Raw genomic sequence first — 24,660 nt, forward strand, 5'->3', positions numbered from 1 at the left:
AAAATTTGTAGTAGTTCGGAGAACCGGTAATAACATTGGCTGGCCACGCCCCCGAACCGGTCCCCGGCCCGGTTGCTGCTCGCTTACCCCGCCCACCTCATCAGAGGCTTTTTTTTTTTTTTTACTTTTAAAAGCATTTTTTCTACAACCTCTTCGGCCGAAAAAATGCTTTTAAAAGTTTAAAAAAAAAAAAAAGCCTCTGATGATCGCACGATTCAGCTGAGATCGTCAAAGGCTTCTGAAAGCATTTTTTTCTGAAATCTCTTAAGGTTGTAGAAAAAATTCTTTTAAAAGTAAAAAAAAAAAAAAAAAGTTGGCCACACCCACTCAGTCACATTACCCCCCCAACAAGCCATGCCCACAAAATAAGCCACGCCCACAGAACCGGTAGTAAAAAAAATTAGAACCCACCCCTGCTCAGTTCCTGTCTGTAAGGACTGTTATATTCATGTTGCTTTAGTGTTCTGATTGATTTCTAACACTGCAAACAATAGGTAGGTTCTTAAATCACTTAAGATGTCAGGAGGGACAGGACATAAATAGTGATTGCCCCGGCTGTGCCTGAAACAATCTAAAAAGACTAGCTAAGGTAATGTGAATGAATGACTCTTGACATTCTTTTCTCTGGTGTCTTCTTCCTCCTCCTCCTCTTTTTAGGAGCAATACAGTGATATGAGAATCAGTATAAATCAGAAACCAGGCAGCAATCGTAACTTTGGATTTGCCGTGTCCCAGAATCCTTCTGGTGTCTTTGTGAAATCAATCGAAGAAGGTAAACACCAGTATTTAACTCTTGCAGTTATTTTGGGAAAGGAAAGAAAAAGAAGGAAAAGGAAGGAAAGGAAGGGCAGGGCAGGGCAGGGCAGGGCAGGGCAGGAAAGGAAAGGAAAGGAAAGGAAAGGAAAGGAAAGGAAAGGAAAGGAAAGGAGGGATGGGGGGAGAGGAGGGGAGTGGGGAGAAGGGGAAAGGAAAGGAAAGGGGAAAGAAAAGAAAAGAAAAGGGAAAGGGAAAGGAAAGCTACGACTCTGAGAAAGGTTGGCAATTCAGGGGTTCGAATCTCTAGTATAGGTCTCCTGTGTGAGCAGGGGGTTGGACTAGATGACCTCCAAAGATCCCTTCCAACTCTGTTACTGTTACAAAGGAAAGGAAAAATTCAGGTTGGAAGAATGTAAAAAATGTAGAGACTCTGGACTTGCCAAGTTTACTTGCTTTAAGTCTCTGCTGCTTCCTTCTAAAGCCTCAAACAATTTGATATTAGCATTCAACTGCAGGACCCAATCTCATCTCCTAACAGCTTTTACTACGGACCTAGGCAGTCCTATGCAGGAAAGTCTGGCCGAACTTTCCAACATTGATCTTCCTGCCAAAAGATTTTCTTTTTCTTCAGAAGAAACGCCCCTTCTGGTGTCGCAGAAACTTTCATGGCACCATCCAGCATTCCAAAGGGGCACTTTGCAAAGTGGTCTCCGCTTGAGCCCAGAACATTACTTCATCGTCACCTCCTTCCCACACCTGCTCCAAAGGGCGCCCACGCAGCCAGCCCTCCCAGGCAACGCTCTGAAAGCAGGCAGCTGCCTTAAGGCTTTAGGAGAGAGGCTTTGCTCCAGGGGTGAAATCCAGCAGGTTCTGACCGGTTCTGGAGAACCGGTAGCGGAAATTTTGAGTAGTTCGGAGAACTGGCAAATACCACCTCTGGCTGGCCCCAGAGGGGGGTGGGAATGGGAATTTTGCAGTATCCTTCCCCCAGGAGTGGGGAGGGAATGGGGATTTTGCAGTATCCTTCCCCCAGGAGTGGGGAAGGAATGGAGATTTTGCAGTATCCTTCTCCCAGGAGTAGGGAGGGAATGGGGATTTTGCAGTATCCTTCTCCCAGGAGTAGGGAAGGAATGGGGATTTTGCAGTATCCTTCCCCCAGGAGTGGGGAAGGAATGGGGATTTTGCAGTATCCTTCCCCCAGGAGTGGGAAGGGAATGGGGATTTTGCAGTATCCTTCCCCCAGGAGTGGGGAGGGAATGGGGATTTTGCAGTATCCTTCCCCTGGAGTGGGGAGGGAATGGAGATTTTGCAGTATACTTCCCCCAGGAGTAGGGTGGGAATGGAGATTTTGCAGTATCTTTCCCCTGAAGTGGGGTGGGAATGGAGATTTTGCAGTATCCTTCCCCTGGAATGGGGAGGGAATGGAGATTTTGCAATATCCTTCCCCCAGGAGTGGGGAAGGAATGGGGATTTTGCAATATCCTTCCCCCAGGAGTGGAGAGGGAATGGAGATATTGCAGTATCCTTCTCCCAGGAGTGGGGAGGGAATGGGGATTTTGCAGTATCCTTCCCCCAGGAGTGGGAAGGGAATGGGGATTTTGCAGTATCCTTCCCCCAGGAGTGGGGAGGGAATGGGGATTTTGCAGTATCCTTCCCCTGGAGTGGGGAGGGAATGGAGATTTTGCAGTATCCTTCCCCCAGGAGTAGGGTGGGAATGGAGATTTTGCAGTATCTTTCCCCTGGAGTGGGGAGGGAATGGAGATTTTGCAGTATCCTTCCCCTGGAGTGGGGAGGGAATGGAGATTTTGCAATATCCTTCCCCCAGGAGTGGGGAAGGAATGGGGATTTTGCAGTATCCTTCCCCTGCCACGCCCACCAAGCCATGCCACACCCTCCATGCCGTGCCCACAGAACCGGTAGTAAAAAATTTTGAATCCCACCACTGACTAACATGCTCTGCAGAATTGACTCTGGATATATGGAGGTCTTAGTATGTGGTTTCGTTGGCTTTTCTCTCAACAGGCAGCCCTGCAGATTTTTGCCAGTTGAAAGTTGGGGATGAAATCCTATCCCTCGGGGGCACCAGCATTTCACACCTGGAACAGGGCGAGTGGGACACTGCCATCAACCAGGCCCTGGAAAATGGATGCCTCGTCATGGACGTGAGGCGGTATGGAAAGAAGGGTGCGTGTTTAATTACACTGAGGGCAGTGTGTGTTGTCTCCTCTCTATGCTGTATTATGGTGATGCCTTCTGAATTCTTACAGCCTTCATCAAGAGCTGGTGGTTTGTTTCCATTAAAATGTATATGGGGTTAGTATTTCTGCTTTTGTAAAAAAAATAATAATAAAGCATTTGTGGCAAGAAATATATTTATTATTTTGGTATCGTTGCATGAATTACAGCGTAACTAGCAGGTTGAGCAAGTTTGCTTTCTAGAAATTGGGAAGTCATCTCCTGGAGTAGAGAGGTGCTTGGAAAGAGTTGATCGCAATCTACCGTACTTTGATTGTGTCTATTCATTAGACAACGATATGCTGGAAGACTCTTAAGATCAACTTCACTTCCCAACTTTTTGAAAATTCTTCTGATTTAAAATAAAGTTGCTGTTAGTAAACTTGCTATTTGTTGTGCAAACTAATTCTTGCTTTGGGGAAAAAAAATGGTCTATAGGAGGGGTCTCCAACCTTGACAACTTTAAGACCTGTGGACTTCAACTCCCAGAATTCCCCAGCCAGAGGAATTCTGGGAACTGAAGTCCACAAGTCTTAAAGTTGCCAAGGTTGGAGTCCCCTGGTCTGTAGAATAGTTGTTGTTAGTAAACTTGCTGTTTATTGTGCACACTTTTGACTAACTCCTTGCTTTGGGGAAAAGGCGGTCTTTCATGAAAAGCCCTAACATATTATTCCACATTAACATCCCAAATCACTCCTTTCTTCTCCTATCCTCTATTATATATATATATTTTCCTCTTCTTTAAGTGTTGTTCAGATGTATTTTTCTCAGTTCCCTTTACACTTTGACATTCCCCCTGTCTCCTTTTCTCAATTTCTTTTGCTCTCCACATATCAATCAGATTGGGGTAAAGACCAGCCTTTCCCGCCATTTGCAAGGCACAAAATCCTCAATCTTACCAGTATGGCTACCAACATTATAGGTACATCTGAAAACAAATGGATTGATGCCACATCCAGAGACCACGCTTCAACGCAAAGTCAACAGATGTCAGAAAAGGAGGTGCACAGCCATTTGAAGAATAATGTAAGTATGGACGTGTACCTCCAGAAGGAAGTGTTTGCAACTTCTACTCATGGCAATTACAAAATGTAACATTGTCCTTTTACCCTTAAACCTGGGGGTGTACCAGGGGTGAAATCCAGCAGATTCTGACAAGTTCTGGAGAACCGGTAGCGGAAATTTTGAGTAGTTCAGAGAACCGGCAAATATCACCTCTGGCTGGTCCCAGAGTGAGGTGGGAATGGAGATTTTGCAATATCCTTCCCCCAGGAGTGGCGAGGGAATGGGGATTTTGCAGTATCCTTCCCCTGGAGTGGGTTGGAAATAGGGATTTTGCAGTATCCTTCCCCTACGTCCACCAAGCCACGTCCACAGAACCGGTAGTAAAAAAATTTGAATTTCACTACCGGGTTGTACCATATTCTTCTGTATGTGTATTAAAGTGACCTGGAGACATGGGAGTACCTTCAATATTTTGAGAGCCATTTGGAGATCATAGTTAAGGATATTGAGCTAGAAACTGGGAGACCATGAGTTCTAGTCCTGCTTTAGACATGAAGCCAACTGGGTGACCTTGGGCTGGTTCCCTAAAATTTCAGGGACTAATCCAAGCAGTTGCCAGGAGTCGAGGATGACACAAAAGTGTGCATGCACCCACAGCCACACAATATGAACCAGTTGCCCAAGTGTCTGAATTTTGATCGCATGAGCATGGGGATGCTGCCACAGTCGTAAGTGTGAAAAACGGTCATAAGTCAGTGCCGTTGTAACTTCGAACGGTCACTAAACGAACTGTTTTAAGTTGAGGACTACCTGTACATTCATTGAAGTGGTGCGGTGACCTAGGGGTGGAGCTCTCGCCTCTAGGAGGCTGTGAGTTTGATCCTAGGTAGAGAAAGATATTTTTCTCTCTGGGCACAGTGAGAATATACCGTATTTTTCGGTGTATAAGACGCACCGGAGTATAAGACGCACCTTAATTTTGGGGGAGGAAAACAAGGAAAAAAGTATTTTACCTCTGCCTACCAGCATTTAAGGTGGCGCCGCCCTCCTCTTCCTCCTGCAAGCGAGAGATGCAGGGACTACTCGCTTTCCCCCAAAGAGACCCCTAGCATGCTCTGGGGGAGGGACAGAGCACAGCCTGAGGAACAACCCTCTCTCTTCGGGACAGTGTGGGGGGGGGGAAATCTGCTCTGCCGGCCGAACCCGCGATCCCCTTCCCGATTCCAAACATGGGGTGTGTGCAGAGACAAAAAAAAGTGTACCATGTTTCAGGCGGCGGATCTGGCCAGGAGGAAAGAGAAGTTGAGTCTGCTGAGAAGGAGGACGGGAGCACACGGCTCTGCAATGTGCAGAAAAACACTTTTGGGCGTCAGCGCTACAATCTCCTCCCCAAATCCAAAGCACTTCCCAGTTCCCCGCTGCACATTGCAGGGGAACTGGCCGCCACCTGAAGCGCAACTCATGAGGTTTGCATTTTGGAATCCAGGCAGCGATGGCTGGAAAGGAGGAACGTTTCCCTTTAGGGGCTCCCATTCAGCTCGGCTTGGCTCCTGGGCGCAGAGAGGGTTAGGCAGCGGTGGCGGCGGCTCCTCACATTGCTGGGGAGTGAAGTCAGCGCGGCCAGAGGGGTGACCAGCCGCAAATCGTGGCACCTGCCTTGTTCCCCAAAGCTGCTGGGCAGATTCCCCCCCCCCCCACTGTCCCGAAGTGGGAAGGTTGTTCCTCAGGCTGTGCCCCGACCCAGATCCCTGCCGCCTGGAACTGGCCGAAAATGGCCGAAGGGTGGGGGCCAGCGGGTGGACGGGGCTACATTTGGCGTATAAGACGCACCCAGATTTTCACCCCCTTTTTGAGGGTAAAAAGGTGCGTCTTATACACCGAAAAATACGGTATCTGCTGAACAAAACTCCGCATTGGCGACAGGAAGGGCATCCGGCCATTAAAACACTCTGCTAGCTCCATTCAGTTGCCCAGACTCCACCCCGCAAGGGATTATGGAGTCATTAAAAGGAGATGGCTACCTGTACGATCCTTCTATAGAACTTTTGAATTGTGCATAAAAATTAAAATGCAGCTATTCTGGGCATCAGTTTTCAGAGGATTGGTAGTTTGGTTTGTCAGAAGAGCCAGAGTCTGGTGTTACCTCACAGAGGTGTAAGAAAAGGTGAGATTAAAGCCATCCTATGCTGTTTTTCCTTTTTCAGGGGTCTGAAACAAAAGTCAATGGAATGCAAGACGATACAAGCTCCCGTGAACAAAAAGGTAAAACTGCCAGGTGTACTTAAAGTAAGAGATCTTAATTTTTAATTAGTTTAGCTGAAGAAAGGGACCAGTTCTATAAATCAGTGGCTCCCAACCTTTGGGACACCAGGGACCAGTTCCGTGGAGAGAGATTTTTCCGCGGACTGGAAGGGGCATGGCTTCACGTGCTGTGTGCATCCCGCGGATGGGGCTTTGCTTATTTGCATGGACCGGTTACTGGGATGCTATGGACCGGTTCCGATCCATGAACCAGGGGTTGGGGACCCCTGCTATAAAGAGTAAAAAATAAATAATTTTTTATCAGCTGCTAATAAAAACACAGTGGGTTTAGAAATAAATTTTTTAAAAAGGTAGAAATGCAGCAAGTTGATAGAATCTTGGGTGTTAAAAGTGCAGTACTGCAGGCTACTTCTGCTGCCTGCTGGCTGCCTGCAATTTGGTAGTTCAAATCCCACCAGGCTAAAGGTTGACTCGGCCTTCCATCCTTCCGAGGTCGGTAAAATGAGGACCCAAATTATTGGGGGCAATATGCTGATTCTGTAAAACCGCTTAGAGAGGGCTGTAAAAGCACTGTAAAGCGGTATATAAGTCTTAAGTGCTATTGCTATACCAAGAGGGGAGGTTTTTAACCTGTTCTGAGTCATCTACCTTCCAACCCCTTTTTTCAACCTGCTGGGCATGGTGAGTTAACAGCGTCTTCCAGAGGGATGGGTAAGGGGTTTCAAGCTTAAAAAAAACCTCTTACCCTGGTTAGGTATATTTGTCTGTGTGCCCTATAAGATTTGGCCTTCTTTTCTTTTTTTTTTATGTCAGCCTTTTATGGGAAAACAAGGGGAGAAAAACATAACCTGTAACCTAACACTAGACTGCATTGTCAGCTAGAACTGTGTGTGATGGTCAAAAAGCAGAAGTCTGTTTCTTTTCAGCCCATCTTAGAGTACAGCCTGGGAACAAAATTGTGGCCGTCTAGGACAGGGTATAGGGACATGGTGGCTCAGTGGCTAAGACACTGAGCTTGTCGATCAAAAGGTCGGCAGTTCAGGGGTTCAAATCCCTCGTGCCGCATAACGGAGTGAGCTCCCGTTACTTGTCCCAGCTTCTGCCAACCTAGCAGTTTGAAAGCACGTAAAAAATGCAAGTAGAAAAATAGGGACCACCTTTGGTGGGAAGGTAACAGCCTTCCGTGCGCCTTTGGCATTTAGTCATGCCGGCCACATGACCACGGAGACATCCTCTCCTGCACGAGCTGCACTGGCTCCCAGTGGTCTTCCGGGTGCGATTCAAGGTGTTGGTTACCACCTTTAAAGCGCTCCATGGCTCAGGACCTGGGTATCTACAAGACAGCCTTCTGCCACCGATAGCCTCCCACCGACCAGTCCGCTCCCACAGAGAGGGACTCCTCAGGGTGCCGTCGGCCAAATTATGTCAGCTGGTGACACCCAGGGGGAGAGCCTTCTCTGTGGGAGACCCTGCCCTTTGGAATGAACTGCCCCTGGACATATGCAAGATCTCTGACCTCCGAGTTTTCCACTGTGCTCTTAAGACCCTGCTCTTCAGACAGGCAGGGCTAGCTTCATAATTGAGTTTTAAATTTGGAGTTCTTAATTTTTTGGGATTTTTTAGTTAATTGGCCTTAAATGTAATACTTTTAATAATTTTTAAATTTAAATTGTGATTTGTATTGTGTTTTTACCTGGCTGTACACCGCCCCAAGTCCTTCGGGAGAGGGGCGGTATAGAAATAAAATTATCCTTATCCTCGGACAATGCTGGCTCTTTGGCTTTGAAACGGAGATGAGCACTGCCCCCTAGAGTCGGGAATGACTAGCACATATGTGCGAGGGAAACCTTTACCTAGGACAGGGTCTTTAAAGAGTGACCATCATGGTGCTTGCTCCCCTGCTTAGTGCTGACTTGGGAAAGCTCTATAAACTGGGGTGAGCGCCTTCCCAAAGAATAAAATTTGAAAAGGGGTTGATTGAGAAGACCTTCCAGTCCTCTGAGGAGCTCAAACCCTGTGTAGAGTTATCACATCAAATGATTTAGGGGTCCTTGGTGCTTTCTGAGCTTGGTTGTTTCCTTGCAGATGTTTCCTTGCCCCAAGTAGGCAACATAATCAGTAATGACTCTACTACTGATAATGTGACCTAGTTTGGGTAATGAAACATCTGCAAGAAAACAATCAAGCTCAGAGAACACCAAGGACTCCTCATTTCAACCCTGAGTTACAAATAGTTTCCTTTACAAGTGGTTTAGGCTGAGAATAGCATTGGGGTCTGGCAACTCCGCTACAGCAGAATTGGCACTCGGACCTTTCCGGCTGCATGTAACTGCTGGTTTGGTTCTGATCTGATGATGCTTCAATGGGTCCATGTTAGTGAGGAACAGAGCTTTGATTTAGGCTCTGGAAAATCAGGTGCCCCTATCCCCAAAGCAATGACCCATTTGTTTGAATGCATCCAAGTCAATGCCTTGTATATAGAGGCACCATAGTTCAGTGGCTTAATGACACTGAGCACCGGCAGTTTGAGCCCTAGTACTGTAGGGTGGGGTGAGCTCCTGTCACTCGCCTCAGCTTCTCTCCACATAACAGTTCAAAAGCATGTTCTATGCAAGTAGATAAATAGGTACCACTTCGGTGGGGAGACGAGCTGGTGCTCTGTGCAGGCAGGCAGATTCCAGATGGCTCTAAACCTTCCCGGTTTTGGTGCCCACTTGTAGCTCTGGGAAGGAAAGGGGCCTTTGGTGACAATGCAGAAAGAGCCGCTGGTCTTTCTCTCTGGTGTGAAGCCAGCTCGCCCTCCAGTGGCGTACCCTGGAAGTACACAAGTATGCCCTATAGCAGGGCAGGTACCTTGTCAAGCCAAACTACTACTCAGCAATAGCATTGTGGTTTCCTGGTTACTGTAACAATGCCAAACAACAACTACAATAATAATACCTTGGATATTTTCAATAAAATTAGACCACACCACACTGACCTGTTTGTATCTCCATATTTTTTTTTTCCAAATAGACACAGAACCTATTTCTTTGAAAAACTTAAAAAGGCGATCCCAGTTTTTTGAACAAGGTAAAAGCAATCAGTATTCCCACCCCAAAAAAGCTAACATTTCATGTAATTTCATGAAATCGTGCCTCCCCTGCCTTCTCTTAATCAGCCTGTGGTGTTGGGTTCTATCGTGCCAACTTTCTTAATCTCTTTCCGTTCTTTTCCTCAGGAGCATCAGGTTCCTTTCACAATTCATGGGTGTATCTTTGTGGTAATGGGATTTGTGTGTTCCTTTTTTCCCCTCACACCTTTGACACTCTTGATAAGTTCAAATCCTGTTCGTAGCGAGCACCAAATGTAGCATGAAAGATGTTCTCATCCGATTCGCAAGCTTTTCTCCTACTCCTGAAATTTGGCAAATCTGTGTTTTGTAAAATGACCAGTCTGAAACAAATGATCAATGTTAAAGTCATATTTATTATTACAGTTGGTGTATCGGTATGGCATAGCTAGCTAAGGAACAGATGCCTCAACCCCATGAGGCAATTTTAATCCTTCAAAAACTAAAAGAAATGTTTTGGGCCCAGAATCCTGTATCTGAGCTCTTGCAAGCTTCTAGGAGTGTGTTTGGCATGTCACATGTCATCCTTTTCACCCTCACTTCAAACACTTGTGCTTGTTTTATTTGTTATATGTGGAATGTTTTGAAGTGATGAAGACAATTTTTCTCATTGATGTCTGTGCTCCGTATTACACAAGGTCTTTTTCTCTTTCCAATGTTATTTTACCATTGTCTCAGTTTCTTCAGAATAATGTTTCCATACAAAAGATGAAAGGCCGTTCTTAGTCATAATCATATCTTGCCCTTAGCATCTTTCCCAGGGGCTCTTTTATGGCAAGGCTTTGTGCCCGAGCTGGCAAGACCTTCAGAAATGCAGGCCAAACATCTCTAAATGCAGAATGTGACTTTATCAAAAAAAAAAAAAAAAAAGAGGAAAGGAAAGGAAAGGAAAGGAAAGGAAAGGAGGGGAAGGGAAGAGGAAAGGAAAGGAAAGGAAAGGAAAGGAAAGGAAAGGAAAGGAAAGGAAAGGAAAGGAAAGGAGGGGAAGGGAAGGGAAGAGGAAAGGAAAGGAAAGGAAAGGAAAGGAGAAAGGAAAGGAAAGGAAAGGAAAGGAAAGGAAAGGAAAGGAAAGGAAAGGAAAGGAAAGGAAAGGAAAGGAAAGGAAAGGAAAGGAAAGGAAGCTGCAACTTGACTTCTTTGTGCTTTTTGGAAGAATCTTTCTCCCAGTACCAGGTTTTTGAATAAGGAATACATATTGTTTGGTACTCTGTTTTTAATTTGGTTTTCCTGGGGCAGCTGAACATCTTGCATTAAAGGTCGATTTTGGCCTTTGTCCCATACTTAAAAGAGGGGAAAAAAATGTCTCTCAGGAAAATTAATTTCTCACTCACCACCCCAAAAGAAAAAAGATTGCACAACTGACACAGTTGGGGGGGGGGTTTCACTGAAATATCCTTGTTCTCCTTGCTGCTTTAACTGCTGTAGGGTAGCTAATATATTTTCATTGGGACCTTATGTCCAATGGTAATTATTCATTCATTATAATTTTTGGGAAAGTTTGGGAATTTGTCCGTGCATGAAGCTAATGCAGGAAGATTTGCTCATTTTATCTTGGTCTTTCATATTAAATGTTTCTCTATCAAAGCACCTGATCTATCCCAATATGGGAGGAAGCATACTACTTCCCTTTCGCCTTTCAGCTCCAATCCAGGAGCCCTCAAGTAGTTACATTCACCACAAACCATTTTATCAGGTGGCTCAAGCTGATAAAGGGAGGAGAACTTGTGGCTCAGAGGTTAATACAACTGCCTAATATGCAGGCAGCCCAAGTTTGAATCTGAGTAAGGGTATGGCTAGCTGATGAGAGTTAAATAGCTTGAAATAGATCTATACTAGTCTCCCTTTATTTCTTTATCAGCGAAATACACACATATACATATACATACATATACATATACATATACATATACATATACATATACATATACATATACATGATAGATATAGATATAGATATAGATATAGATATAGATATAGATATAGATATAGATATAGATATAGATATAGATATATACCCTGTTTCCCCCAAAATAAGACATCCCCTGATAATAAGCCCAATCGGGCTTTTGAGCGCATGGCAATAAGGCCAAGTGCTTATTTCAGGGTTCAAAAAAAATATAAGACAGGGTCTTATTTTCAGGGAAACACTGTATGCTCTCTTGGAAGCATTATACTGAAGAATGGACTTGTATCACATCACTAAGTTTTATCAGCAGGATCACCTAAAAGTTAAAATATAATCCGAACACAGTAAATTGGGAAGCAATTGTGGAAAAGCAAAGATGGAGGCCAACACTGTTTCTCACAATGTCTGGCATGGGAAGGAAGGTTCGGCCAGGTGAGGGGGTAACCCAGGCTAGTGAGGAAGAAGGAAGTGGGGAGATGAAAGCTGACACCGCAGGAGAAGGCAAGCAGAAGTCTGGATCTGTACAGGAGAACCGTAGAGTACAGTGCCACAAAGCAACTTGGGAGGCCCTGGAACTGGGCCAAGAGTGCTTGGTGTTTGTCCCAAACTATCCATTCTGGAAATCTTTTTTTTAAAAAAAAAAACGATTATAAAATGAGCAGTTCTTGAAGTTTGTGGCTCTTCTTGGCTGGGATTTTTTTTTGCATGAGACAACTCATGTGAAAGGGATATGACAAGAGTCAGCTGGAACACTGGGACTGAATTCCATTTCTGCCTCATGTTAATGCTTTTGGATTAACTGCTTAGCCTTGAACTTCGGCTCAATGTTTGCGGCCATTGCAACAACGATTTTAAAAATCTCAGGTCGCCTTCCTCAAAATTGCTCCAAATTTTAGTTGTCGCCCCATCAGCCTATCAAAGGTTGGTGTGGTGTGTGTTTGTCTTTTCGAAGACCATACATTTTATGATTGGGTGGGGATTGGGATATCGTTTTGCAAAGAAGAGATGGTTGGAAATGATGCAGGAATGTGAATTCCCCGACAAAACAGTTTTCTAGCATTCTTGGAAATCTTCTTCTTAAAACTGTCTATTTAAACTGTCTAAGAGTTTATTTTTGGTGTGCTGGCATAATAATCAAGGAGGGTACCACCCATACTTTATTGCTGTCTATGTATGGCAGACTTGATTAGAAAAAGGTGCAATTCATGGTGTAAGTATGAAACCAATGCAGGAAGTCCTTGACTTAAAACCACAATTTGAGCCTAAAATTTCTGTTGGGAAGCGAGAGAGTCGTTAAGTGAATTTTGCCCCGTTTTCCTACTTTTCTTGTCACAGTTGTTAAATAATCACTGCAGTTGTTAAGTTAGTAACCTGGTTGTTAAGTGAATCTGGCTCCCCCATTGTTTGTCAGAAGATTGCTAAAGGCGATCATATGACCTCAGGACGCTGCAACCGTCATAAATATGAGTCCGTTGCCAAGCATCTGAATTTTAATCATACGACCATGGAAACACTACAACAGTTGTAAGTGTGAAAATCGGTCATAAATCACTTTTTTCAGGGCCATTGTACCTTGAATGGTCACAGAGTGAGCTGTTGTAAGTCAAGGACTACGTGTATAAGGATTTTCCTTTCTATGACCTTAAGAACTATTTGCCTTTTGGAAGATGTTAGTTGAGTCCTTGATCGGAAAAACTGGTGGTTCCAGGGCAGCCTTCTGATTTGGGTTGAAATGGTTTCTTCAAGATAATAGTAACAAAGATTCTCCACTCTCTTCTTGTTCTTCTTCTTTTTTTAATCTTATAAATCACCCAGGAGGCCAGGAACCTGCAATACTTGACGTAAGTAATACTCCATTGTTATTATTATCAGTAAGAATCAGTCAACCAGATGGTTAGGTTAGACTTGGCGTTTGCATCCAACTATCAAGGGATGCTGTGGCTCAGTGGCTAAGATGCTGAGCTTGTCGATCGAAAGGTCGGCAGTTCAGCAGTTCGAATCCCTAGCGCCGCGTAGCAGGGTGAGCTCCCGTTACTTGTCCCAGCTTCTGCCAACCTAGCAGTTCGAAAGCACGTAAAAAAAATGCAAGTAGAAAAAAAAGGGACCACCCTTGGTGGGAAGGTAACAGCGTTTTGTGTGCCTTTGGCGTTTAGTCATACCAGCCACATGACCACAGAGACGTCTTCGGACAGCGCTGGCTCTTCGGCTTTGAAACGGAGATGAGCACCGCCCCCTAGAGTCAAGAACAACTAGCACATACCATGTTTCCCTAAAAATAAGTCCCTATCTTATATTTTTTTTGAACCCTGAAATAAGTGCTTGGCCTTATTGCCATGTGCTCAAAAGCCTGATTGGGCTTATTATCAGGGGATGTCTTATTTTGGGGGAAACAGGATATGTGCGAGGGGAACCTTTACCTTTACCTTTATCCAACTATCAAGTCCTTCCCAAGAACCTGAGAGAGGCAGATGTTCCTTCCATCTTCTTGACAATTTGTTCTCCAAAGTTTTCCCCTCCCTTCTCCCTTCTCATCAGGAGGGTTAGATTGGATTCCAGGTGAGTTGAATTGGAGAGCAAGCTTTATCCCCTGAAGGCTAAAACCTATGCTTGTAGGAACTGGGTACGTCCAGTTTAATGAAAAGAAGGGGTGACATAATAGCAGTGTTCCAATATCTAATGGGCTGTTACAAAGACTAGAAGTTCAAGCTATTCTCCAAAGCACCAGAAGGCAGGACAGGAAGCAGTGGATGGAAACTAATCAAGTAGAGAACCGATCTAGAACTAAGGAGAAATTTCCTGACCGTGAGAACAATTAATCAATGGAATGACGTGTCTCCAGAAGTTATGGATGTTCCATCACTGGAGCTTTTTAAGAAGACATTTGTCCGAAATGGTTGTTCTGTCCCCGTTCCACTCACGCACCCCCACAGACGGCCCGGAGTTAATAAGCCACACGACAAAATTCTTTGAAAATAAAGCTGGCAGCAACCCAGTGGCTAGCTGCCAATTCAGACTTTACTCACACAAAACAAAGATTAGACTGCCAGCATTCCGATAAAACAGGCAGAGTTTTCAACAATACAAGGATTAATCCAAATGCAGTCCGATAAAGCAGGCAAAGTCCAGTAACGCAGAGATCATGGATTATTTCTAGTTTTTGCTCGTCACAAACTGAACTGGCCACCACACCCACATTTATACCCTGTGGGGTGTGGTCCAGTGACTCAGCTAATCTCTGGCACGCCTTCCCCTCTGCTGCGCACGCTTCTCCCTGCGCCTCTGGCGACAGTCCAGCCAGCACTTATCTCCTTCGTCGCTGTCCACCTGTGGCTGCGGGGACGTGCTTGGCTCTGAGCCTATCTTTTGGCCTTCGGTGTCCTCTGGAGGCATTGCCAGAGAGGAGGGTCCTGGAGAGGGAGGCCTTGCCAACTCCTCTTCCTCACTCTCAGAGTCTGCATCTGTTGATAGCCCAGGCTCAGGCAACAGAGCCACAACAATGGTAGAGGGTCTCCTGCTTGAGCAAGGAGTTGGACTAGAAGACTTCCAAAGTCCCTTCCAGCTCTTTATTTATTACCTTGCAAAGGGGTTCAGCACCCACTTTTCCTATCAAAAGGTGAATGCCGGCCCCAGCATTCTTCTTTTGCAAGCCATCTGCGGAGAATCCTCTGGGCCTGCTAACCTTTCGTTTCATGTTGCAGCTCCCTGTCCCACCCATTGCGGCTTCCAGCCGTTGGACTTGGGATCAAGAAGAAGAAAGGAAAAGGCAAGAGAAATGGCAAGCAGAGCAGGAGCGCTTACTCCAGGTCTGGATGAAACTGTGTGGTTGCCCTTCCTGCTAGAGCTAGAGCAGAACATCCTGACTAAAGCATTTCTGGTTGCTGACCCTCCTTCAGGGCCTCTCATCTAGGTGAAGCACTTGAGGATAGAAGCCCTGCCCCAACATGCTACCTACAGATAGACAGTGGCAGGACAATTCTATCCCAGTCCATTCGGCTCCCCATCCAGCAGCTATCAATGGATCTTTGCCCATATAAAGCTGGGGATGGTTTGGTGACTGAGTCTCCTTCATAGATCTTGGAGATCCATCTAGGGCAGGGGTGTCAAACTCAAGGCCTGCAGGCCAGATCTAAGCACCCCACAGGCCGCATCCGGCCGCCCTGGAAACAGTGAAGGGCCAGTCCATGGTGCCTCTGCTAGCAAAAATGGAGCTTGGGAGGGCCACACGCAACCCTCCTGAGCTCCGTTTTCATTGGCAGAGGGTTGCAGGAGGCTGTCCCAGCCAAAAATGGAGCTCAAGAGCCTGTTATTGCCGGCAGAGCTCTTGGGCCACCGCCGGGTGCCCCCGATAGTGATGTAAACCTGGCCACACCCACCCTGGCCACGCCCACCCCAGCCCCCCCAAAGTCAAACACAACCCTGATGTGGCCCTCAATGAAATCGAGTTTGACACCCCTGGCCTAGAGGAAAGAGTCAATAAAGGAGAATATTGGCAAGCTGAGGGTTGCAATGAAAGGTTAGAGTTCCTTGCATTCCCGTCCGTTCCTTAGTCTAATCCAGGGGTCCCCAAACTTGGCAACTTTAAGACTTGTAGACTTCAACTCCCAGGATTCTCCAGCCAGCATAGCTTGAAGACTTCTGGTCTAATCCTTTGCATGGTGTTGCTAACCAAAGGGGAACAGCTTGCTGGGTTTGTCGGCAGGGAAAATATTCTGTTTCCTGGGGTTTTTCTTTGCATTTGTAAGACTTTGTCTTGATTTGCTTCTCCCCATCAGGAACAGTACAAGCGTGAGCAAGAGAGGCTTAAGGAAGAGTGGCTGAAAGCCCAGCAGGAGGCGGAAAAGGACATCTCCAGTTACTTAAAAGAGGTCAGTTCTCAGCCTTTTTGTGGTTTGACCTCATGGGCAGAAATTTGCTCTTGAGCTTGTCAAGGCCGTTTCTAAAGCAATACATCTGGGAGGCAGAAGCTCTGGGCGTTCTTGTGGCTTTGTTGAGAAAAAGCTGAATATAGGGAAAACACAAACCTCCCCCCCCCCCCAAAAAAAAAAAAAGAAATCAGGGGTGAAATCCAGCAGATTCTGACAGGTTCTGGAGAACCGGTAGTGGAAATTTTGACCAGTTCAGAGAACCAGCAAATACCACCTCTGGCTGGCCCCAGAGTGGGGTGGGAATGGAGATTTTGCAATATCCTTCCCATTGGAGTGGGATAGGAATGGAGATATTGCAGTATCCTTCCCCTGCCATGCCCACCAAGCCACGCCCGCAGAACCAGTAGTAAAAAATTTTGAAAACCCACCACTGGCCTGAAGTGACATAAAGTCAACTCCCAAGACAGGTGGAATATCTTTTGCTTCATTGTTTTAATCCACTGATCCAAATCTTTATTATTACCTGGAATATCTTTCCAATGAAAGATCAATCACGTGTACCTCAATTCATAGCAAAACATACCTAACTTTTTCTTCTGTTCGTTCTCCAAGCTTGTGGGTTGGTTTCCAAACGTTTCATTACCACGCTAGGTAACATCTTCAGCGGAGTTTGGGGAATGTCAGTGTCAGTGTTCTGAGGGTCTTGTGATGGGTCAGGTGCAGGGGTAAAATGCTCCCGGTTCGGACCGCATCACCTGATCCGGTAGCGATGGAGGCGGGTGGTTCGGAGAACCGGTAGCAAAAATCCCTGCCCCTCCCCCCCTTTGCCCAGCTGAGCCGCACAATCATCAGAGGCTTTTTTTTTTTAATTTTTAAAAGCATTTTTTCTACAACCTCTTTGGCCAAAAAAATGCTTTTAAAAGTTAAAAAAAAAAGCCTCTGATGATCACGCGGCTCAGCTGGGATCATCAGAGGCTTTTAAAAGCATTTTTTCTACAACCTCTTCGGCTGAAGAGGTTATAGAAAAAATGTTTTTAAAAGGAAAAAAAGCCTCTGCCGATCAGGCAAGTCAGCTGGGATCGTCAGAGGCGTTAAAAAAAATAGCCTCTGCTGATCAGGCAAGTCAGCTGGGATTGTCAGAGGCTTTAAAAGCATTTTTTGCAACCTCTTCAGCCGAAGAGGTTGTAAAAAAAATGGTTTTAAAAGTTAAAAAAAAAAAGTTGGCCACACCCACTCAGTCATATTAAACCCCACCACCACCAAGCCACGCCCACAGAACCAGTAGTAACAAATTTTACATTTCACCCCTGGTCAGGTGTGAGTCATCAGTGAGAGTCTTGTGATGGGTGTTGTGATGGGGAGGGTACATCGGATGAGGGCCGTTGGGAGATGAAATGCTGGTTGGGGGGTTGTGTAGGTTGATGGAGGGTCAGTGCTGTCTCTGGTTGGCTGTGTGGTTGATTTAGATTCTGAGCAGTGCATAGGCTGGTTGTAGGTCAATGTGTCCCTTGATGGAATTACTTGTGAAGTGCCACACTTCAATGAACTCAGGAGCGTGGCGGGTGGTAGCGTGGCCAATGATTTTTGTATTGCTCCAATCAAACTGGTGCTGTTTGGTGTCGGTTTGGAATAGAGAATAAGGTTTTGGGATCGTGGCGTTTGACTGCCAGCCAGTGTTTGTGGATCCTGTTTTTTAATTAATGTGATTGTCAGCGTTCCAAATTATGATCTCCTCCAGCTCCGACATGAATGAAAGAGGGAGAAGCTTTGCTTTAATGCTGAGATGAACTTTTACCTAGTTCCCTGCTCTTTAGTAGATAGCGTTACCTGGGTGACAGAGGGAGGGGGGAAATTCCTGTGAAAAGAAAGTGCTTGGGACAAAGAGATGGATCTGCACGATGGCCAATGAGACATTGGAGTTGAAGAACGGAAAGGGAGGGGTTTGGAAGGAGGTGCCAGTTTTGGCGGCACAAAGAGTTCAGGGATGTCGTTCTCCTATTCTTAAATAAAAAAAAGATTCATTAGAGACCTTGCGTTTGAGAATGAAGTTTATTTAAGATAGCAACAAAACCTGACAGTGATGTTTGTCCCACATGAACACTGACACTGACATCCCCTAAACTCCACTGAAGATGTTAACTAGTGTGGTAATGAAATGTTTGGAAACCAACCCACAAGCTCGGAGAACAAACCTTCACTCTCATCCTACACCCGAGCTACCGATATTCACCACTATTTCTTTTCTGAGTTTAATTTCTGCAAAACTTGTATTCTTTTCTAGGAACAGACTAACCTGACATCCCCTTCTATGACTGGGAGTATACAGGAAGCCCCAACTTTTTTGTGGGAAAGAAATGGAAGTAACAGGACTGCTTATCTTAGTTCTGAAAGAAATTGGGAAGAGGAAAGCAAGCCGGAGAATCAGAAGAAAGATCATGAGCTAGCGAGAAGCAGCTTACAACAACAAGGAATGTTACAGGTGGAGCAAAAGAGAAAGTTACAAGAAATAGAAAATGGGAAGGAATGGAATGGACAAGACACAGTGTACTATGCAAAGGAACCAAGTTATCCAGAAGAAGTACCTCAAAAACCACAGGTAGAACCTGTCAAGGAATCAAGGCATTGGGAAGAAACATCTCAAAATCTTCTGATGGACCCAATTAAAGAACCAAACCATGGTGAAGAAACATCTCAGAATCAGTTTTTTGAACCCATCAAAGAACCAGGGTATCGGGAAGAGACATCTCAAAAGTTAGTGCTGGAACAAGTCAAGGAACCAAGGTTTTGGGAAGAAGTATCTCACAAAACTCACGTAGAAATAATCAAGGATTTAAGATACCAGGAAGAAACATCTCCAAACCTGCTGATGGAACCTATCAAGGAACCACGGTATTGGGAAGAAACATCTAAGGACCTGCTGATGGAACCTATCAAGGAACCAAGGTATCGGGAAGAAGCATCTCGGGACCTTCTGATGGAACCTATCAAGGAACCAAGATATTGGGAAGAAGCATCTAAGGACCTGCTGATGGAACCTATCAAGGAACCAAGGTATCATGATGAAGCATCTCAAAAGCTGTTAGTGGAACCTATCAAGGAACCAAGGTATCGGGAAGAAGCACCTCGGGACCTGCTGATGGAACCTATCAAGGAACCAAGGTATCATGATGAAGCATCTCAAAAGCTGTTAGTGGAACCTATTAAGGAACCAAGGTATCATGATGAAGCATCTCAAAAGCTGTTAGTGGAACCTATCAAGGAACCAAGGTATCGGGAAGAAGCACCTCGGGACCTGCTGATGGAACCAATCAAGGAACCAAGGTATTGGGAAGAAACATCTAAGGACCTGCTGATGGAACCAATCAAGGAACCAAGATACCAGGAAGAAGCATCTCAAAAGCTGTTAGTGGAACCTATCAAGGAACCAAGGTACCGTGAAGAAGCATCTCAAAAGCTGCTGGTGGAACCAGTCAAGGAGGTTTCAATGCAAAGATTTCAGTATCAAAGGTTTGCATTATTCTATTCTGTAATCTTAGATTTAAGGTTTAGGGGAAAAAATTATGGAAATTCTATAAAAGCTGGATTATTAATACATGATGTGACACAAAACCATAGTACTTTATGAACTAGTGTCCAGAATGGGCTTGGGTCTGTGGTGAGACTTGTGCCATCTTCTCTTAGCTCCCAGACAGTAAATAGATGTGATTTCCCTCCTTGGTTCCCAGTATTTCTGATGGAAGCTTTGTCCCAGTGTGCAGTGTGAACGTTCCTTACTGCCAGGGGTGGGTTCTACTTACCTTTACTACCGGTTCGCATTGCGAGCGTGCGCACGCTTGCTTCTGCACATGCGCAGATCACCTATGGCAGTGATGGCTAACCTTTTTGCCATCGCGTGCCAGAGGGGGAGGTTCGCGCATGTGCGTGCCCACACCCATAATTCTATGCGCCCCGCCCTGCATAGGCACGCACAACCCCCCTCCCCTCCTGCTCCTGGCACACGATGGCCTGGTAGGCCGTTTTTCTTTCTCACCTGGTTTCAGATCCTCTCTATGCATCTGGGGAGGGCGAAAACAGCCTTCCCCACCCCCTTGGAGGCCCTCCGGAGGCCTGAAACCGCCCATTTCCCAACGCCTGGTTGGGCAGGAAGTGACATTTTTTGCTGTCCCCAGCCTCCAGAGCCCTCCCCAGATGGCCTCTGGAGGCAGGAAACAACCTGTTTTCCTACTTCTGGTGGGGCCAGAAGGCCCAAAAATCAGCTGGCTGGCGCGCGCATCCGCACCAGAGCTGAGCTGGTGTGCCCACTGATATGGCTACGCGTGCCACTTGTGGCATGCATGCCATAGGTTCGCCATCACAGACCTATGATGACGTCTGGGTCAGTGGGCGGAGCCTCCCGCCGGTTTTACTACCGGTTCTTGCGAACCGGTCCGAACCGGGGGCAACCCAGCACTGCTTACTGCCCTCTCTACTTAATAAAACTGAGGAAAGGGCTTGTCAGGGTGCCCACATCCAGAAAGTGTTCCTTCCTCAGAATCCTTAAGAAGTTGATTGAATCCCCTAAAACCATGGTGTGATGAGAAATGGGTTGGTATGGGCCATTTTTCCTCACAGGCTTCCATCCATAGCTATCTTTGGTGCTGCTTTGGAGGCATTTTATTCTTTGATGCCTGTATATTTTGATGCTGTTTTGTTATCCCATTCAAAAGCCTTCACACCAATCATGTTCCATGAACATCTCAGATCATCTCAACAATCTCTACAGGTCACAGTCTTACTATTAAAGATAGCTTGCCAGTAAAACACTACTTGCCAAGCTCTAGCAGCTATGTTGGCCAGAGGCCCGATAGTAAAAATTGACATGGGAAATTCAAGTCAACTATTTGCTATATTGCAGTGTACAGATCTGTATTCCTAACTCAGATGCTTGTGAAAGACTAATTATGGAACTTGTGATCCAGAGAACTATACACATTTTTTAGCTAGATGATCAAACATGAGGGCCACTCCTAGCCTAGGCAATGTCTGTCCTTTGGTGATTGCACAGAGGATGGGTCCCATCAGCCAAGGAATGTCAGCTGGCAGGAAGCAGGAGATGCACCTTGTTTGATATAGCCCCCATCCTTAGAACATTCTCTCTTCAGAGATGGCCCCAATATCCTTGAAGACCTATGTACCTGGCCCTGAAGACTCTAGTGCCATGATGGCGAACCTATGGCACGCATGCTAGAGGTGACACACAAAGCCATATCTGTGGGCACATAAGCGTTGCCTTAGCTCAGCTCCAGTGCGCACGCGCGTGCCAGCCACCTGTGTTTCAGGCCTTCCGGGCCCACCAGAAGTCGGGAAACAGGCCGTTTCCGGCCTCCGGAGGGCCTCTGGGGGGTGGGGAAGGCTGTTTTCACCCTCTCCAGGCTCCAAGAAAGCCTCTGGAGCCTGGGGAGGGCAAGAAACAGGCCTAGCGGGCACTCCAGTAACCTTTTTGCCGTCACATGCCAAAAGCGGGGGGAGCATGGGGGGTTTGCATGCGCATGTGCAGGGGGGCGGGGGGAATTGAATTATGGGCATGGGCACATGCATGCACACCCCCTACCCTGCGCTCCCCCGCTTTTGGCACGCAACGGCAAAAAGGTTAGTCATCACTGCTCTAGTGTGTGAAGGGCCCCATTTCCTGGTTACTTATGGTTATGATTTTATAATTGTTCACAACCCATTTATTGGTTTGAGACGGGCAGCCATAGAAGATGATGGAGGGATGGATGGATGGAGGGAGGGATGAATAGAAGCTCTTGGACTTTACTCTAGCTAACTCTTGTTTATGCTCTCCTTATTCCAGACATTATGAATCACCAAGACTCTCCCATGAGCAAGGAAAGCACTTCAATGTCGACAGGTAAAAATTAGTGAGATTTTACTAATGGTACTGTTAGAAATTTTTAAAAGGAAATGGTGCTTCCTGGTCTTACCCTTCTGGAAAGTGGATCACTTTTGAGTGATTCCCTTCTTTTTTAGTTACACCATTTCCTAAATATGTCCCTACATGCTGGATTCATGGTTTGGTCCAGGACAGGCACAAACTAGGCCAACCAAGTGCTGTCCAACCTTTTTGAACTTATGTCAGTGTTATCTAGCATGGGCATCAGTATTACAGATATGGTGTCCCCCATGTTTGGAAGCTGCTGGAATGGCTCCCTCTGCTTTAATCTCTCTGGGCCATCGGTCTCAAGGTGCAGCTCTTTAGGCTGGGACCTCCTGCCACCAGGTGTGGCTGAACCCCTCTCATCACTGGATGGTGATGAGGAATCTGGAATGAACCCACCAAGGATCTCTGTAGCCACTTCAGTGCTGACATCTACTCAGGGGTGAAATCCAGCAGGTTCTGATAAGAAAACCTTTATCATCCCTGGAAATTGGGCTGGGTGGAGAAACTTATTCCATTTTTCCAGAAAGATAGAACTTGTTGACTTTTCCAGAAGAAGATGAAGGTTCAGCAAGAGAGACCAGAGACACTGGGTGGAGTAGAATTGCCCCTTTGCCTACCCTCTAAAATGGGCGGATGCTGGGCTTAAACAGAGTCCCTTGTTGGCCATGCTGTTGAAGTGGGAGTTGGATGTAGGTCAGTCTGTTGATCAGGGGTGAAATCCAGCAGGTTCTGACAAGTTCTGGAGAACCAATAGCGGAAATTTTGAGTAGTTCGGAGAACCGGTAGCAGAAATTTTGAGTAGTTCGGAGAACCGGCAAATACCACCTCTGGCTGGCCCCGGAGTGGGGTGGGAATGGAGATTTTGCAGTATCCTTCCCCCAGGAGTGGGGAGGGAATGGGGATTTTGCAGTATCCTTCCCCTGGAGTGGGGTGGAAATGGAGATTTTGCAATATCCTTCCCCTGCCCTGCCCACCGGGCCACACCACGCCCACCAAGCCACTTCCATAGAACCGTTAGTTAAAAAAATTGGATTTCACCACTGCATCTACTGCATTAGTGTGGGGTGCGGCTTAGATTTGCGTGCTTCGTTTGCAGACACTAAAGATGCAGAGATACCGTTTAATAAAATCCAGCCCTGCACGTTCGGCAGAGAAAATGCCATTCTGGTTTCGTGCCTTAGGATGAATTTTCCTCCTGGAAAATATATATATATATATATATATATTCAACATCTGCAACAGATTGGAAGAAACAGTTGGCAGCCTATATGTAAAAGGCCCAGACCAAAATCTTGAGATTCTTGGATCAGGCAAAACCACATGCTAATTTTATTCTTGGGAACTCTTGAGTAATACTAAAGTGATATCTTGAAATTTCCTATGAGAAGTCATAGTTTCTGGCATTTAGACCCTAAAAAGTTATCATGTATGTATCCTAATGTGAAAGCTAAATGTTGGAGATGTGACTGTGATGATGCAACCTATTATCATATATGGTGGACTTCTAAGAAAATCAAAGCATTTTGGATAAAGATTTGGTGGGTGATGCAGAGTATCCTGAAAAGAAGATTGAAATTTACTCCGCAATTGTTTTTATTGGGTATAACAATGGATTGTACAATACCAGAGACTAAACTGATTTTGAACCTAATAACAGCAGCAAGACTGTTGATAGCGCAATATTGGAAGAAAGACATTTTGCCTACTATTGAGGAGTGGATATTGAAAGTTGCTAATTTAGCTGAAATGGCAAAAATTTCAGCATATTTGAAGGACTGTACTCAAGAAAGATATATGTTGGAATGGAGTAGATGGAGTAGATTATATTCAAAATAAGTATCAGACTAGAAAATATCAAATAGCTTATGAGTGAATGTTAAATCTTAAAGTTATGTTACTTATGGTGGAGTTAAGTCAAGAGGGGGGTTGTTAGTTTAATTGTTAATTGAAATACCTTGTATTTTGCTCTGGGAAGTCGGGGGGGGAAGGGGGGTTGGTCGGGGGCGGGGGGGTGGGAAAAGGGGTTGGGGAAAATTGTTGTTTTTCTTTTAAAAAACTTTTCAATAAAAAAAAAAGAGAAGTCATAGTTTCTGCTGTGAAGTTATTACTTCCCATTTTTCTGGGGCTTCATCGGTACCCTTAGAAATAATCCCTGAATCACCAAAGTTTTTCAGCACCTTTTGGGTAACGTATGTTTCAGGTGATATCCTGGGAAGAATCTCTGTAATATAATTTCTCCATTTTTTTTCCCCCAGAAATAAATCCAGATCAACTACTGATTTAGACAATCCTCAGCCCAGTGGTAAGTGCTTTCTTGGAAAGGGGGGAAAAAACAGGCAGAAAGTCAGGCCAAGAAGGGGGAACCTGTAAATGTCTTTGACTTACCCAGTTCATTTAGTGACCATTCAAAGCTACGACGACACTGAAAAAAGTGATTTACGACCATTTTCCACACTTACAACCGTTGCAGCACCCCCATGGTCATGTGATCAAAATTCGGGTGCTTGGCAATTGGTTCATATTTATAATGGTTGCAGTATCCTGGGGTCATATGATTGTCTTTTGAGACCTTTGGACAAGTAAATTCAGTGCGGAAACC

At 45.5% G+C, this 24,660-nt stretch overlaps 1 protein-coding gene across 4 annotated transcripts in view; it reads left to right on the forward strand.

The window, feature by feature from the left end:
- LMO7 (LIM domain 7) overlaps positions 1-24,660 on the forward strand; it is an 83,484-nt gene that overhangs the window by 47,997 nt on the left and 10,827 nt on the right. For 3 of the 4 annotated variants that reach the window (XM_070944171.1, XM_070944173.1, XM_070944174.1), the window contains 12 exons: positions 658-772; positions 2,779-2,940; positions 3,833-4,017; positions 6,201-6,258; positions 9,274-9,330; positions 9,479-9,520; positions 13,092-13,117; positions 14,975-15,079; positions 16,049-16,141; positions 18,423-19,648; positions 21,975-22,031; positions 24,317-24,363. In XM_070944171.1, coding sequence (XP_070800272.1) covers positions 658-772; positions 2,779-2,940; positions 3,833-4,017; positions 6,201-6,258; positions 9,274-9,330; positions 9,479-9,520; positions 13,092-13,117; positions 14,975-15,079; positions 16,049-16,141; positions 18,423-19,648; positions 21,975-22,031; positions 24,317-24,363 — 2,173 coding nt within the window. The remainder of the gene's footprint in view (positions 1-657; positions 773-2,778; positions 2,941-3,832; positions 4,018-6,200; positions 6,259-9,273; positions 9,331-9,478; positions 9,521-13,091; positions 13,118-14,974; positions 15,080-16,048; positions 16,142-18,422; positions 19,649-21,974; positions 22,032-24,316; positions 24,364-24,660) is intronic. The other variant, XM_070944172.1, reaches the window with a different exon arrangement.

Source organism: Pituophis catenifer, unplaced genomic scaffold (genome assembly GCF_029215685.1).
Source record: "Pituophis catenifer annectens isolate HBS135680 unplaced genomic scaffold, rPitCat1.0.hap2 SCAF_4, whole genome shotgun sequence".
Lineage (NCBI taxonomy): Eukaryota > Metazoa > Chordata > Lepidosauria > Squamata > Colubridae > Pituophis > Pituophis catenifer.